The following is a 17,040-nucleotide window of genomic DNA, read 5'->3' as shown; positions in this document are numbered from 1 at the left end:
TACTGAATGCCTGACTGGATCAGGTAAAGCGTAGCCTATCTACTGAATGCCTGACTGGATCAGGTAAAGCGTAGCCTATCTACTGAATGCCTGACTGGATCAGGTAAAGCGTAGCCTATCTACTGAATGCCTGACTGGATCAGGTAAAGCGTAGCCTATCTACTGAATGCCTGACTGGATCAGGTAAAGCGTAGCCTATCTACTGAATGCCTGACTGGATCAGGTAAAGGTTCTTTCCAAGGTGAATGGAGCAAAGAGATGCCTAGTCGGAATGTATTTATTTTATTTAACTAGGCAAGTTAGTTAAGAACAAATTCTTATTTAGAATGATGGCCTACCCCGGCCCAAACCCTAACCCGGACAATGCTGGGCGAATTGTGCGCTGCCTTAGACGCCCAAGGCTAGATACTCTAGTGTGTGCATTATCGTCAGTGGAGGAGGAGAGCGAGTGTAGAGTGAGAAACTCAGCGTTTGATTGGATTTTAGCTGCCGGTGATGGGCAGTAGGAATGTTTTTAAATTAATTTGATCAATCTATGTGATGAATAAATAAAACTAACATGTTTTGTTGTTTTTCTGTAATACTAGCCTGTTCTTGCCATATTATGGACTTGGTCTTTTACCAAGTAGGGCTATCTTCTGTATACCACCCCTACCTTGTCACAACACAACTGATTGGCTCAAAAGCATTAAGGAAAGAAATTCCACAAATTCATTTTTAACAAGACACACTTGTTAATTGAAATGCATTCCAAGTGACTACCTCATGAAGCTGGTTGAGAGAATGCCAAGATTTGATTTGTTTAACACTTTATTTTGGTTACTACATGATTCCATATGTGTTATTTCTTAGTTTGATGTCTTTACTATTATTCTACAATGTAGATAATAGTAAAAATGAAGAAAAACCCTGGAATGAGTAGGTGTGTCCAAGTCATTGTGACGTCTTTAAGTAACTATCAGATTTACATCAATTATGAACATCAATGATCAGCTGATATCCCACCCTCTTTTACCGATGTCAATCATGTCTTTAGGAAGCATTGTAGTTAGCTTGCTTACATTATGCTGAGTGTGTAGTTGCAGAAATGAATAGGCCTATGCTCAAGAATGTATTTTTTTTCACTACTTACAGAGTATCTTATGACTTTTGAGATATGAATTTTTAAAGTTGTTTCACCCTTTTTTCATTTCATTTCATTTTTTCATATTTGCATTTCAATGCTGTAAAAACATGACTTGCAGATTGTGCCCTTATTTGACTATACTAGCCTGTACAGAGCAACAACGCGAACATGAAACTATACCATCTATTTGGGTAAGGTCCCCATGGCGGATTGAGTTATTGTATATTATGGTTGACATTATAAACTAAGCCTACATGGCAACTTTATTCCACAACAAGTGCAATAATGACAATGTTTTCCTACTACACCGGCTCCGAAGCTCATCAGATGTGTCAGGGCTTACAAACTATTACGGACTACAAAGGGAAGCCCAACTGCGGGCTTCCCAGTTATACAAGCCCACCAGACGAGCTAAATTACTTCTGTGCGCGCTTAGAGGCAAGCAACATTGAAACATGCATGAGAGCACCAGCTGTTCCAGAAGACTGTGTGATCACGCTCGCCATAGCCGATGAGAGTAAGACCTTTAAACAGGTCAACATTCACAAGGCCGCAGGGCCAGACAGATTACCAGGACGTGTACTCCGAGCATGCGCTGACCAACTGCCAATTGTCTTCACTGACATTTTTAACCTCTCCCTGGCCGTGTCTGTAATACCTACATGTTTCAAGCAGATCTCCCTGTGCCCAAGAACACCAAGGTAACCTGCCTAAATGACTACCGACAAGTAGCACTCACGTTCTGTAGCCACGAAGTGCTATGAAAGGCTGGTCATGGCTCACATCAACACCTTGATCCCACAAACCCAAGACCCACTCCAATTTGCATACCGCCCCAAAAGATCCACAGATGAAGCAATCTCTATTGCACTCAACTCAGCCCTTTCCCACCTGGACAAAATGAACTGTTGTTCATTGACTACAGCTCAGTGTTAAACACCATAGTGCCCTCAAAGCTCATCACTAAGCTAAGGACCCTGGGGCTAAACACCTCCCTCTGCAACTAGATTCTGGACTTCCTGACGGGCCATCCCCCAGGTGGCAAGGGTAAGCAACAACACATCTGCCACACTGATCCTCAACATGGGGTCCCATCAGGGGTGCATGCTTTGTCCCCACCTGTACTCCCTGTTCACCCATGTGAACAGGGAGTACAGGTGACTGTGGCCAAGCACAACACCCACACAACAGTCGTAGGCCTGATCACCGACAACAATGAGACAGCTTATAGGTAGGAGGTCAAAGACCTGGCAGTGTGGTGCCAGGACAACAACCTTTCCCTCAGCATGATCAAGACAAAGGAGATGATTGTGGACTACAGAAAAAGGATGACAGAGCACGGCCCCATTCTCATCGACGGGGCTGTAGTGGAGCAATTTGAGAGTTTCAAGTTCCTTGGTGTCCACATCACCAACAAACTATCATGGTCCAAACACACCAAGACAGCCGTGAAGAGGGCACAACAATGCCTTTCCCCCCCAGGAGACTGAAAAGATTTGGCATGGGTCCTCATATCCTCAAAAAGTTCTACAGTTGCACCTTCGAGAGCATCCTGACTGTTTGCATTACCGCCTGGTATGGCAACTTCTCAGCCTCCAACCGCAAGGTGCTACAGAGGGTAGTGTGTACAGCCCAGTATATCTCTGGAGCGGCAGGGTAGCCTAGTGGTTAGAGTGTTGGACTAGTAACTTAATGGTTGCAAGTTCAAATCCCCCAGCTGACAAGGCACAGTTCTGTCGTTCTGCCCCATGAACAGGCAATTAACCCACTGTTCCTAGGCTGTCATTAAAAATAAGAATTGTTCTTAACTGACTTGTTTAGTTAAATAAAGGTTAAAAAATATATATATAAAAGCTGGTGGTTGTCACACCCTGATCTGTTTCACTTGTTATTGTCTCCACCCCCTCCAGGTGTCGCTTGTTTTCCCCAGTGTATTCATCCCTGTGTTTCCTGTCTCCCTGTGCCAGTTCGTCTTGTATGTCCAAGCCTACCAGCATTTTCTCCTTTTTCTAGTCTCCCGGTTTTGACCCTTGCCTGTTCTAGACTCTGTACCCGCCTGCCTGACCATTCTGCCTGCCCTGACCTCGAGCCTGCCTGCCACTCTGTACTTCCTGGACTCTGATCTGGTTATGACCTTTTGCCTGTCCACGACCATTCTCTTGCATATTCCCTTTGGATTTATTAAACATCTTAAACTCCAACCATCTGCCTCCTGTGTCTGCATTTGGGTCTCAACTAGTGTCATGATAGCGGTGTCAGAGGAAGGCCCTAAAAATTGTCAAAGACTCCAGCCACCTTAGTCATAGAATGTTGTGAAAATAAAAAAATGATTTGATTTGGCTGTGCAAGATGCATCTCTGACCTTTGTAATACATCAAGATGGTGGAGTAGTACAACATTGCACTAGTTGTCAGGCCCTGACCTTAGTTATCTTTGTTTTCTTTATTATTTGGTTAGGTCAGGGTGTGACAAGGGTTTGTGTTTGTGTAGTTTTTGTATTGTTCAGGGGGTTTTGTATGTTTATGGGGTTTTCTAGTCTAGGTGGTTCTCAATCAGAGGCAGCTGTTTATCGTTGTCTCTGATTGGTGACCATATTCCTTGGATAGTTTGTGGGTTGTTATTCTATGTTTAGTTGCCTGTTTGCACTAGTCATATAGCTTCCCGGTTCGTTTTGTTGTTTTGTATAGTTTTGTTCAGTGTTCGTTCTTTTCATTAAAATAGTGATGTACGTTTATCACACTGCGCCTTGGTCTCCTCATTACGACAAACGTGACAGAATCACCCACCAAAACAGGACCAAGCAGCGTGAAAAGGAGGAACAGCGCTTAATGGGGAAATGGACCTGGGAGGAGATATTAGATGGAGCAGGACCCTGGACACAGCCGGGGGAGTATCACCGTCCTAAGGAGGAGATAGAGGCAGCGAAAGCGGAACGGCGATACTACGAGGAAAAATACCGGAGAATATAGGAACTACGATATGAAGTACACGGCTAGCACGGAAGCCAGAGAGGCAGCCCCAATAAATGTTTTGGGGAGGGCACACGAGGAGACTGCATGAGTCAGGTAGGAGACCTGAGCCAACTCCTCGTGCATACCGTGGGGAGCGTGTTACTGGTCAGGCACTGTGTTATGTGGTGGAGCGCACGGTGTCTCCAGTTCCGTGTTATGTGGTGGAGCGCACGGTGTCTCCAGTTCCGGTGTACTCTATTGCAGCTCCTCGCATTGGCCGGGCTAGAATGGGCATCCAGCCAGGAAGGAGGGTGCCGGCTCAGCGTTCCTGTTCTCCAGTATACCTCCTTTGACCAGGATATCCTGTGCCGGCTTTGCGTACTGGGTCTCTGGTGAGTCTACACAGCCCAGTACGTCCTGTGCCAGGACAAAAAAAAAATCATAAAAAAATAAATATCCAGCCAGGACGGGTTGTGTCAGCTCTACACTCCAGACATCCAGTACGCCTCCACAGTCCAGTACGTCCTGTTCCTCCTCCCCGCACTTGCCCTGAGGTGTGTGTCACCAGCTCAGTACCACCAGTGCCGACACCACGCACCAGGCCTCCAGTGCACCTCCTGGGTCCAGTACGCCCTGTTCCTGCTCCTCGCACTCACCCTGAGGTGCATGTCCCCAGCCCGGTACCACCAGTGCCGGCACCACGCACCAGGCCTATAGTGCGCCTCAGCGGTCCAATACGCCCTGTTCCTGCTCCTCGCACTCGCCCTGAGGTGCGTGTCCCCAGCCTGATACCACCAGTGCCGTCACCACGCACCAGGCCTATAGTGCACCTCAGCAGTCCAGAGCGTCCGGCGACAGTACCCAGTCCAGAGCGTCCGGCGACAGTACCCAGTCCAGAGCATCCGGCGACAGTACCCAGTCCAGAGCTTCCGGTGACAGTACCCAGTCCAGAGCTTCCGGCGACAGTACCCAGTCCAGAGCTTCCGGCGACAGTACCCAGTCCAGAGCTTCCGGCGACAGTACCCAGTCCAGAGCATCCGGCGACAGTACCCAGTCCAGAGCATCCGGCGACAGTACCCAGTCCAGAGCATCCGGCGACAGTAGCCAGTCCAGAGCTTCCGGTGACAGTACCCAGTCCAGAGCATCCGGCGACAGTACCCAGTCCAGAGCTTCCGGCGGCAGTACCCAGTCCAGAGCTTCCGGTGACAGTTCACAGACCGGAACCTCCAACGACGGGCCACAGTCTGGAGCCTCCAGCGACGAGCCACAGTCTGGGGTCTTCAGCGACGGGCCACAGTCTGGGGTCTCCAGCGACGGGCCACAGTCTGGGGTCTCCAGCGACGGGCCACAGTCTGGGGTCTCCAGCGACGGGCCACATTCCGGAGCCTCCAGCGACGGGCCACAGTCTGGGGTCTCCAGCGACGGGCCACAGTCTGGGGTCTCCAGCGACGGGCCACAGTCTGGGGTCTTCAGCGACGGACCACAGTCTGGGGTCTCCAGCGACGGACCACAGTCTGGGGTCTCCAGCGACGGGCCACAGTCTGGGGTCTCCAGCGACGGGCCACAGTCTGGGGTCTCCAGCGACGGGCCACATTCCGGAGCCTCCAGCGACGGGCCACAGTCTGGGGTCTCCAGCGACGGGCCACAGTCTGGGGTCTTCAGCGACGGGCCACAGTCTGGGGTCTCCAGCGACGGGCCACAGTCTGGGGTCTCCAGCGACGGGCCACAGTCTGGGGTCTCCAGCGACGGTCCCCAGTCCGGGACCTCCAGCGACGGTCCCCAGTCCAGAACATCCGGCGATGATCCACGCAGCAAGGGTGTGAGTCAGGGTGTGACAAGGGTGGTTTGTGTAGTTTTTGTATTGTCTAGGTGTTTTTGTATGTTTATGGGGTGGCCTAGTCTAGGTGTTTTTATGTCTATGGTTGCCTAGATTTGTTCTCAATCAGAGGCAGCTGTTTATTGTTGTCTCTGATTGGGGACCATATTTAGGTAGTCATATTCCTTGGATAGTTTGTGGGTTGTTATTCTATGTTTAGTTGCCTGTTTGCACTAGTCATGTAGCTTCACGGTTCGTTTTATTGTTTTCTATAGTTTTGTTCAGTGTTCGTTCTTTTCATTAAAAGAGTTATGTACGCTTATCACTCTGCGCCTTGGTCTTCTCATTATGACAACCGTGACACCTGTGTTGGAAAAATTAGGGTTGGCATTATAAACTAAGCCTACATGGCAACTTTATTCCACAACAATTGCGGTAATGACCATGTTTTGATTTGCCCTCACCTTGTTGATGGACAATAAGACACCATACAAGACAGTATGATAGTCAAACAATCTTAATGACCTAAACAGGGATTGTCCTGTTTTGCCCATGATTTTAACACGATGTCATCTCTCATAATGTTCTTTACGAGCCGTCTGATGTGTTTACATCCCCTCCATCCCTTGGGCTCATGCCTCCATGGTAACATCAGTGATTAATCCCCTGAAGAATGGCACAAGTACCGGTACTTAACAAGTACTTTCTGCATCTACTCCATATCGCTGTCTACCTTTAATATAAGAAGTAGGCTAGTCTGTACAGGAATGGTACACAAGCCAGCGGGTGAATACCTTCAACATACAGTATTTTCCTTCAAGTGCGACTTCCCCTAAAAAGCAACATCTCATTTTGTAAATGGCCTATGTGGCATCAATATTAGTCAGAAAAATGTATTATAGTGTCAAAATTGACTACAAAGTGTAAATATGATAATTTTTGTCATCAAGTCAGTCTCATTAAAAATTGAGATTTGTGAGATAATAGGAAAAAATGGTATGTCACGCAGTGTAGGGTACCGTAACAGTTTTATGTGGGTTGGGTTTATTTTAATCCTGCCCACATGCATACAGCTGGCAGCACCCAAGGAATCATCAATTCAGAGTGCAGCTGCATGGACATGTCATGCCAAATGATGTCCCCCAGCCAAATGACCTGATCATAATGCCCAGGGTCAATTTGTCTAACTCTTCCCACCTGAGAACACACACGCACACAGATGCGCACATCAAACCTCACCCCAAAACCAAATCATGTTTGAATTCAGTCATGCTTTTCGGAGGCCGTCATTGTAAATAAGATTTTTTTCTTAACTGACTTGCCTTGTTAAATTAAGGTTAAATAAAAAAAATTCTTAACAGATTATTTAATGTCATGCTAAACACAACGGGCTGATCACGGAAGGGCAGTGTTGACCGTGACGGAGAAAGTTGAGTCCCTGGGGGCTTCGAATGTGGAGAATGAGGACGGGAGGTTGATAGGTGTCAAGAACAAAAATGGAAAACTGTAGTTCAGTAGCTCAGAAAACTTGAGGAAGAAAGTGGAAAAGTTGACGAAACAAAGGAAAACAATCCTGGGACAAGAGAGGAGAGAGAGGTACACAAATGGGAAATCATGCTACTGTAGTTCGGAAGGTGAAACTGACGAGGAAGATGGCGGCAGGGTCGAGGGAACAGGGAAAAACCCTGGGGAAGGAGAAGATGTTGGCTGTCAAGTAGAAAATGGAAAACCATACTTTCTTAGCTCAGAACGTGAAACTCATGAGAGTGACATGGAGTTTGAAGGAGTTGAAGAGATAGAGGATGATGTTTTAAAAAATTGAGGAGCAGATTCGAAGTTGCCATGTCTGAAGAGTGGTAAGATAGGAAAATATGATACAAATGGGAGAAAATGTATCTTTGCCTTTTGGCTGATCCATATGTGGTGTCAGGTTGGGTGGAGAAGAATTTGGGTCTGTTGAGTCGGTGTGTCACGTCTACTCCCTCTCCGGCGCTCGACGTCGCTGGTCTACTAACCACAGGTCCTTGCAATCCATCACTATGCACACCCAGCATCTACGTTACAAAATAGCGCCTCAATATTACAGAAGCAGCGTTGATCAAGGCTTCTCCCAGATGGTCAGCGAACAGGGAAACCTACTTCGCCCAACATCACAACCAGCTGGCTCAACTGGAAGAGGTCCTCAGCGTTCTGCAGCTTATCAACGTTACACAAGGGGCATCACCTCCCTCGGGCAGAGGATTATAAACCACCAGTCGACCTAGCGAGCCAATATCCCAGCTCATCCAGCAGTCTGTCCAGGTCAGCGAGGTCCATTTGTCCCTCCCGGACAAATACAAAGGGACTCCATAAAAATGCTGTGGCATCCTACTCCAGTGCTCCCTCATTTGCACTCATCAGATGGGAGCTAACACCACAGAGAGGTCCAAGGTTGCCACGGTTATATCCCTGCTGACTGGATGGGCGTTGTAGTGGGCTACGGCCGTCTGGGAGAGAGGAGGAGCTGCATTTGTATGAGGGGTTCATGGCTCTGTTCAGGGAGGTCTTCGCAGAAATTGAATGTAAATCACAGAAAATAGATGTTGTGGTGGCAGCTGCAGAGAAGTACTTGGGTGTATGAAAGTAAAGTAAAACATCTTACCTTACAAACTTCAGATTTCAGGTGATGAGGTTCACCTGCTAACAGGTGTGGATGGTGGAATCTGGTGGTATCACATGTATTTGCTCTAAAATTGTGCCATATGCCTAACTAGAAACACAATTCATGACCCGTCTCTTCTGGGGAAAAAAACAGGCACAAAACTTAAGCTACACCAATTTAGAAATATTCTACCTGAGCAGGCACGTCAGCATTCTTCTGTCCTAGGCCCCAACTCCGGCCACTGAAAATGAGTTTGCCTGATTTAGCTTGCCCACACTCCGTTTGGATTGGGTTCACACTAAATTAACAGAACATAACATACTGTATCATGTCTCTACGCTCATCCGATGTGCCAAGCAAACTAACCCAAGTGCACCCTTTGAGTGTCGGCCGAAAATATAGATTGCAAAGTGTGTAGTAGGCTACGCTGCATAAACAAAAGCATCTCTGATTGCATTTGGCAATAGGTACATTTTATTTTTAAGTGCATCTATACAAACAAGATAATTGAATTGAAAAACTTTTTATATCATCTTCGTAATTAAACTTCAAAATGTATACCGTGTTTGAGTGTGTGTTTGTGTGTGCGTGACATTGTATTGCACTTGTGGTACTAGAATGTCAATCTCCTCATCCTTATCAATAGCAAACCAAATTCTATATACATTGTACTCAAAGTATGCATTTCAGAAAAATAAACATAATCTGTATGGTCAATATCATTAAGCATTCAAGAACCAAAAAACAACACTGATAAAAACACTTAAGCAATGCATTGGCCAGAATGAGAAATTGACAAGAAGCAATTATTTAAATGATACAATTTCACATTCATAAACCAAATGCTGTTTTAGCTCTATATTTTTACAAGGCAAGTCAGTTAAGAACAAATTCTTATGTTCAATGACAGCCTAGGAACAGTGGGTTTGAACTTGCAACCTTGCAGTTACTAGTCCAATGCTCTATCCACTAGGCTACCCTGCCGCCCCATCAACAAATGTGTTAACTGTTCCTCCAGTGAAGTACTACAGTCTATGTGTTTCATCAAAAACTTTGTCACCAAATAAATTCATACAATTATTAATGACTTTTTGTATGCGACACTCCCCACTGGGCAAACCACATAATTTCAAAGTGAACATTTGGGTAATATTTGGTTGAGAGACACTGAAAAAGACATAAATGTGTTGAATTCCCAACGTGTTATTACGATGCTTTCAGCCATCTAAAAGCCCAACCAAATTCCAATGGAAAGACAATGTCAGATAATCTGTATTTATACAACAACATAATGTGTTATCACTGTGCTTCATGTAATAGCACAATAGAATGACCTGGATTGCAGTTGAGATGACATAAAAAATGGTGGAACTGATCAATGCTGTTTGAGATTCTGCACGTTATTAAAGCAATTGTGAAGCTCTCCACAGACCTGCAACCTTTGCATGCTATCATCTTGAACATGCCCACGTTCTATGATGACATAAGAAGACATTTATAGTACAGTAACCTCAAAATGTGGCCACTGGTGTGTTACTAATGTTAACATTGAATAAATAGTGTTATATTAGTTTGTAAGATAGCGTTAACTTTAGGCTATTTGCTGTATTGCTAAAGTGATATTGAATTTGGTCAACACAACCAAACCAAATATCAACATTTGAAAAATATGTATATTTTGTGCAAGTTGTCTGGCTTTAATTGCAGTTTGTCTCCATATAAAACAGAAATTGAATCTAAAGAACGGGACTAAATCAAATCAAACTTTATTTAAAGTTTGATTTGATTTAGTCTTATTCATTAACTTAGATTTTTGGTTGAGAAGGGGACACGAATCCAACAAAGCTTTTTTTATTTGTAGGCAAACTGGAATTCAAGCCAAACTATGTCAGTGGCACAGATGGAAATACCAAAGCAGAAGCTACATCTCCTTCAAATGTTGATATTTGGTTGTGTTGACAACTAAACATAATTCAATATCCAGTTTGTCTAGAGTTTTCCCTGTTAGTTAACACTATCAACGTTTCCCTTTACTGTGGCAATTGTGGTCGAATCAATGCAATATTAGTCACATTTAATGCAACATACCGAAACAAAACAAACTATGCAAGACTTAGCATGCAAAACGAACTATGCAAGAGTTTTTGTTGTAGGCAGACCTCATCGGAGTAGGATTCTATTGCACACGACTCAGCCCGTACACTACACAGATCCATGCGGCATAACCAATCAGAGCTGTAGTAGGCCTGTATACAAATAGACCATTGCCATATATGGATCTATGCCATTTACTTTGAACTGGACTGTGTTTACAGCATGAGTGGTCTTGAGTAGATGCACTTGTTTTGAGATCAAAGCGAGAGCTGCATGTAGCCACGTGTGCACATTTTGTTCATATCCTTTGGTAGTTAGTGAGTTATTAGCCCAGTTATAGATCATTTGTAGTCAGCAATAGGGGAGTGATTGCCTCCTGCAAGACCACAAAACATGCACATTCCTAGACATCTTTGAAAAGCGAGTCAGGTAAAGAGCTTTTTTTGTCTTAAAGGGGCAGTTTTGTATATTGAGACAGGCTTGAATAAGCTAAGTAGCCATTAAGCAGAAGGTAGCATAATTTGTCTGATTCTCTGTAATAACCGTATGAAAATAATAATAAATTTTCTTTTGTAAAGTGGTTTCTTACATAAAACAACACACACAAAAAAAATTGGTCACCTCCTTTTATGAAAGACAAGAGGATAAACAGGTTAATGTCAAGCCCTGCATGGAATGTAGGCCTACATTGAACACCAGACATTGGCTGCATGATAGAACAGCTATTTCCATGTTAAAATGTTATGGGATGCATTTTCTCCATTGTATTTCATGGTAGGCCTACATTATGATCAAATAGCCACAGTAGCCTACTTGGCCACTGTTAAAACTGTAACTTAAAGCAGTAAACGCACGCTGGAAGTTGCACAGAATTTTCACAACCTTCAAGCTTACGCTCAGTAATTTTTTGGGGGGGACATTACTTATATAACCTTAGGAATTACTTTGATAGCAACAGTGAATCTATTTATCTATTAAGAGATCTTCTCACATCATTCTCACGATAGCACATTGGTAGTAGTCAGTGGAAAATATCAAAGCTAAGCAGGGCTGGGCTTGGTTAAAACCCTGGACCAACGGGTAGCTGTGGATAGATCAACTCTCCAGTACCAGGTACAGCCCAGCCTGTTGTTTTTTTCTGACATGGATATAACATTGAAGATCGGATGTTGTTTCAAAGGTACAAATTCAACATATTTTATTCAAGGTTGACTATGTTGAAAATTGGTTACAATGATGACATAATTCTGTGGTTGAAATGTCACCCTCAAAACAACAGTTGATAACTTTTTCAAATCCAATGTATTTTCCACATCACAATACGTTGACAAATTAGTATGAAACAACGTTGATTTAACCATTTTGTGCTGTGGATCATACTATAACAATTAGACCATGATCTCTCTTGTGAGAGTTTTCTACTCTTATTCATATACATTTGTATGTACTTGCATACTGAATAGATAATTATATTTCAATTAGCCTTGTTGATGGAAACATCATGGGGAACATGGGGAAGCCCTCAGGTTAAAGTTCTGTGCATTGCCGTGCCAGAATGGTACTGTAGTCTTTGTTTCAACATGCCACACTTTGTCTTTGTTTCTCAACATCAGAGCCTGGGAAATGGCCCTTTTTGCATTTCACCAAGATAACTGTACCTAAGCTCACAGCACCAAGACTGGAAGTTAAGCTGAGTTATCAATTCACATGGGTTCCTTTCATGTAGAAGATCTCAAAGTGCAAATTGAAGATTGACGTGCACAGGGAGGAGGTTTTTCATGAAAGACCAAGTGCTGGTTGGGTGAAAAACCTGGCCCTTTGATGCAACCCCTTGACACTGGCGATGAGAAAGACTGAGGAAAGCGAGAGGGAGAGAGAGGGGGGGGGGGGGGGGGTCCAAACAAATGGTAGAAAACATTGACTTAGAGAATGTTTCTCTTCATCCTGGTCCTGGGGACCCAAAAGGATTCACATTTTTGTTTTTGCCCTAGGACTACACACATGATTCCTCCAATCAAAGGCTTATGATGAGTTGGTTATTTGAATCAGGTGTGTAGTGCTAGGGAAAAAGCACAAATGTGCACCCTTTTGAGAGTATTTCCTGTAGTTTTGATTAGATTTGTGACTAAAAATCCCTTTCAAATAAGAATAGAGCATTGCCACTTTCCCAATATCAAAGGTGTAAGGACCTCATTGGACCAAATACAGGTAAATGTGAACATTATGTTACAGGCAGAATGTTTTCAAGGGGCACCAAAGGATAATACTGGCTGGATATAATATATACAAGCATGCAGACAGTTTGGCAGACAGTTATAAAATGATTAAGGGGCAAAGAATACAATGTAAACAAAGTTCACCATTTTTGTATCTCAGAAAACTGTGAGTTATTAGAAAATGGTTTTAAGTGTGTTGTAAAGTGCCACGGAGTATTCCAACAAACAGTAGCAGCAATATTAATACCATGGACATTAGTTACATAAATATTCAGTTGCATCTATATATTTACAATACATGCATGCTTCCTTCTTTAGAATTGCTGCTTTAAAGGATTACATTGTCACAAAAGTTAATCTTTTCACTGTTAAAACATGTCCAATTTAACAAAGACATATCTAAAATGTTTAAACATGGAGTTAAAATAAGTATTTCTTAATAAAATGCTGTAGTTGTTATCCAGCAAAGTGTACCTATTATGCTGTTCACATTTTAGTAATTTAGCAGAGGCTCTTACCCAGAGCAACTGACAGGAGCAATTAGGCTTAAGTGCCTTGCTCAAGGACATTCGATGGATTTTTCACCTAGTCAGCATGAGGATTCAAACCAGCGACCTTTCGGTTACTGGCCTAACTAACCCTTAACAGTTAAACTACCTGCCAAATCCTGTTGTTAAATACTGTGAAATAATCATGTGTGTTATGGTCCCTCCTTGTAAGTTAAATGATATGTACAGAACTTAACTTGTTTGTATACTTAAGTAATCTAACTAAACAATATTTTTAAAACAGTAAAATGTATCATGTAGATATATTAAATAGTAGTAGTATCCAGCATCACTATGTCTGCAGTAAGTAAATTAGACAAAGATTGGACTGTTTTAAGCATAAATTGAGCATGAATAGAGAAAACAGATAAAAACACAGTATGTGTCAGTAAGCTCAGAACCCTAGAGCTGACTAATGCCAGACAGCTGTAACAGGTGCCACGATCAGAGAATATGATCAGGGGAGTCCTTTCTTAGGCGTAGGCTCCATTGCTCCACTGCAAAGCCAATGGGACTAAAAGCTTCATCAGCAGTGATGAATCCAACGATGCAGCGATCTGGGGGAAGGCTCTCTCCGTTCACCCACCCTCTCTCTTTCTCTCCGAGGAGAAAATCTCTCTCTCCTTCTGTCCCTCTCACACCACTGTGCTGACAGATGGGTCGGACAAGTTGAGCTGGCCCGTGATGTCGGTGGGTGGGTACTGCTGCAGAGATGGAGAGAACATGAGAAAAACAGAGCCATAGTCAGTCCCCTACAAAATCCCTAAACAAAACTGCTATAGAAAATAACACCTCTGCTCCATTTCAGTCAAGATAGTCAAAGCAGAGGTGTTTTATAACCCCCGAAAGGCAGTGTGGTTAGGAAAGGTGGAAACATTTTGGTTCCATTGTTGTGTCCTCAGATTAGTACAGTGCAGCCATGAGTCTACATGTGCTAGTTGCTTGCTCTGCCTGAGGAGGGTTATCATATGACTACAGTGGAGTGGAGGTAAGGCCCAGAGAAAAGAGCACATTTGAATCAGCCAAAGGTAATCTCAACCCTACATGACTGACTTGGTAATCATTTACCCCCTTGGATAAAATAAGACAGCTTGATTGACCCACAGTCATTTGCAAACAGACCGGGTTTTATTTTTAGCAGCTAAGCTGAGAGAAAAATATGAATTATGATTAAGCCCCAGTGTAATCTTGGCTGGTTCACATCGCTATCCAGTTGGACTCTTACTTCCAGTCCATATTTAACTGTACTCCTCCTGAGAAGCAGAGTGGTTGGTTTTAATGGGCATCTACAGTGCTGGGTAGCAACATACCCAGCTCCATGCAGGTGCTCAGTTACTATGGCAACTGTGACTTTGGGATTGTGTAACCTAATGTCATTGATTGTGTAATTCGTCATGAGCTTCATGGCAGGTAACATACTTGAAAATGGTAAGGATGGTTCCTTTAGCAATTGACAAAGTAGCAGTATCACTAACCACTGCAATTGCTGTGGATTGTTCCTTATCCATTGCAAATATGGCCATTAACTGATCTTGCAAAATATAGAGATAGTTTTCTGTGAAGTTTGTTGCCTTCCTAAAATCCCATACCATACCACTGTGCTGAATCATGCTCTCTACGAGACATGCTGTTTTCATCAACGTTGTTTCCAGCATGTCAAATCAAAATCCAACTTACTTTGCCATGGATTCTGATTTATAGTATAAAAGTTGGAGAAACCTAATTCACAACACTTTTTCAAACTGTGATAAGACAACATGTTAAACATGTTTTTGTACTTTAAGAGGTCTTCCTTTTCAGAACAGGGACACTTCAGTACAAGCCAATCATAATCCACCGTGTACCTCCATCCATCCTCACAAAAATCCCAAATGTAATTTCTGATGCCTGTCAATTTCGCAAATCAGCAAATTCAAACAATTATTTTAGGTGTTGGGGATTGTGTCTCTCGTTTGAATCTGTGTTGATGCTTTTCTTCAAGCATTCAAGCATATTGAGCTATATAAGTTGTTATGATGCAACTACCACGCTAAGTCAAGGGTCAACATCATCATAGGGTAATACAAATAAAAAATACTGATGATTTTTTACTAATAGTTAGCAAAGGACTTATCACTTAGATCTAAGAGTTGCATCATCACAAGACTTACAGGCCCCTGTTAAGATGTCCACATGTGGACCTACTTCGGGGGCCTGCTGTTAGTGGTATCTTTTAGAGCACCCCCTACTGGCCGAAGGTGGACCAGCAAAAGCGAGACACTTCAATACATCAATATTATGGCCACTACCACAATGACTTTTGAACTACTACAATTACTACTACTAAAATAATATATCTTACTGCTACTACTATTTCTACTGCAACTACTACTTCTACTACTACTACTACTACTACTACTACTACCGACAACAATAACATTAATTCACATGCTTGTAGAGGGAGGGAGAGAGGAGCAGTGTGGCATGTGGGTGAGGGACACTGACACTCAAAAGTCCATTAATAACCATTAATATAAAAGAAGAACACTTATATAAAATCAAAATAATAGTCAAAGACTGAGGATGGTACATCTTTGGTTATAATCTTATTATAACCTATGTGGTCTCTCTTTTTCACCATGGATGTGCGTAAGAGCATGTTAACTCCCAAACCACCATCCCAACCCTCCCACAAACAGCAACAATGGTCATTCCATCTTCTCCATTCCAATAGTTGAGACCAAGTCTATAGAAAAACTCCAAGAGAGAGTGAGTATTGATTTGGATCAAAGAAGTAACATCAATGTAAATGTCAGAGATACTAGATATAAGACCAAGGGGAAAAGAGAGAGAAATCATACAGAAACAGACCAAGAGAGACCTTTTCGACATGTTTGATTGGGCCAGTAAGTAGTCAAGGAAAAACAAAATGCTTTGATGTTTACTGTGAAACTCTAAGCTAAATCCGAATTGACCATAGCTGGTTAACCCAGATTTGGTCATCAGCCATCTATGTCTGGGTGAACAGCAGGACAGAGAATGTTGCAGGTCACTGGATTGTCAGGCCACTGTGGAGGAGCCTCCTCACCAGCAATGAGCAGGCCCTTCCAACTGGACTGTGGAGGAAATGAGAGAGCATCACACTCTTATTGTGCTGCAGCGAGGCCCCCATAGAAAGAGAGGTAGATAAAGCCTGAGTTTTTTTTACAGTGGGTCTAAGCTGCTTATACAATAAAAGCGTGAAGTTTCAAAGATTCTCAAGCCGAGAAAGGCGGCAAAGAGAGGAAGACACAATAGATCCACCTGCATTCACCACCTAGAAATAGACCCTAAAAAGCATGCAAAATGGACACCACAGGGACATTGAAATAAATAATTTTGTCAGACAATATGGTTACAAACATGACAAAGTAAACATGACAAATCAAAAGTAGACAGACTAGATCTAATAACATGACTCCACGAGGAAAACCCTGAAATAGATGGTCTGTTGGTAAAAATCGACATGTTAGTTTGTTTCCAGAACGTTTGACTGACTTTGGCAAATGGCAGGACGTTGGCGCATGCTTTGAAATCAAAACCAACAACGACTGAAACAAAACAAGAAGAAGTGCGGGATTTAAGTGTATAAAAAATGGATTGAACAGAAGGATCAGGCAATCAAAGGAA

General features: G+C 43.2%; 1 protein-coding gene across 6 annotated transcripts in view; it reads right to left on the bottom strand.

Moving 5' to 3' along the window:
* Window positions 1-11,239: 11,239 nt before the first annotated feature.
* LOC135517930 (glutamate receptor ionotropic, NMDA 1-like) overlaps window positions 11,240-17,040 on the bottom strand; it is a 35,643-nt gene continuing 29,842 nt past the window's right edge. For all 6 annotated transcript variants that reach the window (XM_064942656.1, XM_064942658.1, XM_064942659.1 and 3 more), the window contains one exon: window positions 11,240-14,096. In XM_064942656.1, coding sequence (XP_064798728.1) covers window positions 14,028-14,096 — 69 coding nt within the window. In that variant the 3' untranslated portion in view covers window positions 11,240-14,027. The remainder of the gene's footprint in view (window positions 14,097-17,040) is intronic.

Source organism: Oncorhynchus masou, chromosome 28, assembly GCF_036934945.1.
Source record: "Oncorhynchus masou masou isolate Uvic2021 chromosome 28, UVic_Omas_1.1, whole genome shotgun sequence".
NCBI classification, from domain to species: domain Eukaryota; kingdom Metazoa; phylum Chordata; class Actinopteri; order Salmoniformes; family Salmonidae; genus Oncorhynchus; species Oncorhynchus masou.
This window is presented reverse-complemented; position numbering and strand designations above follow the sequence as displayed.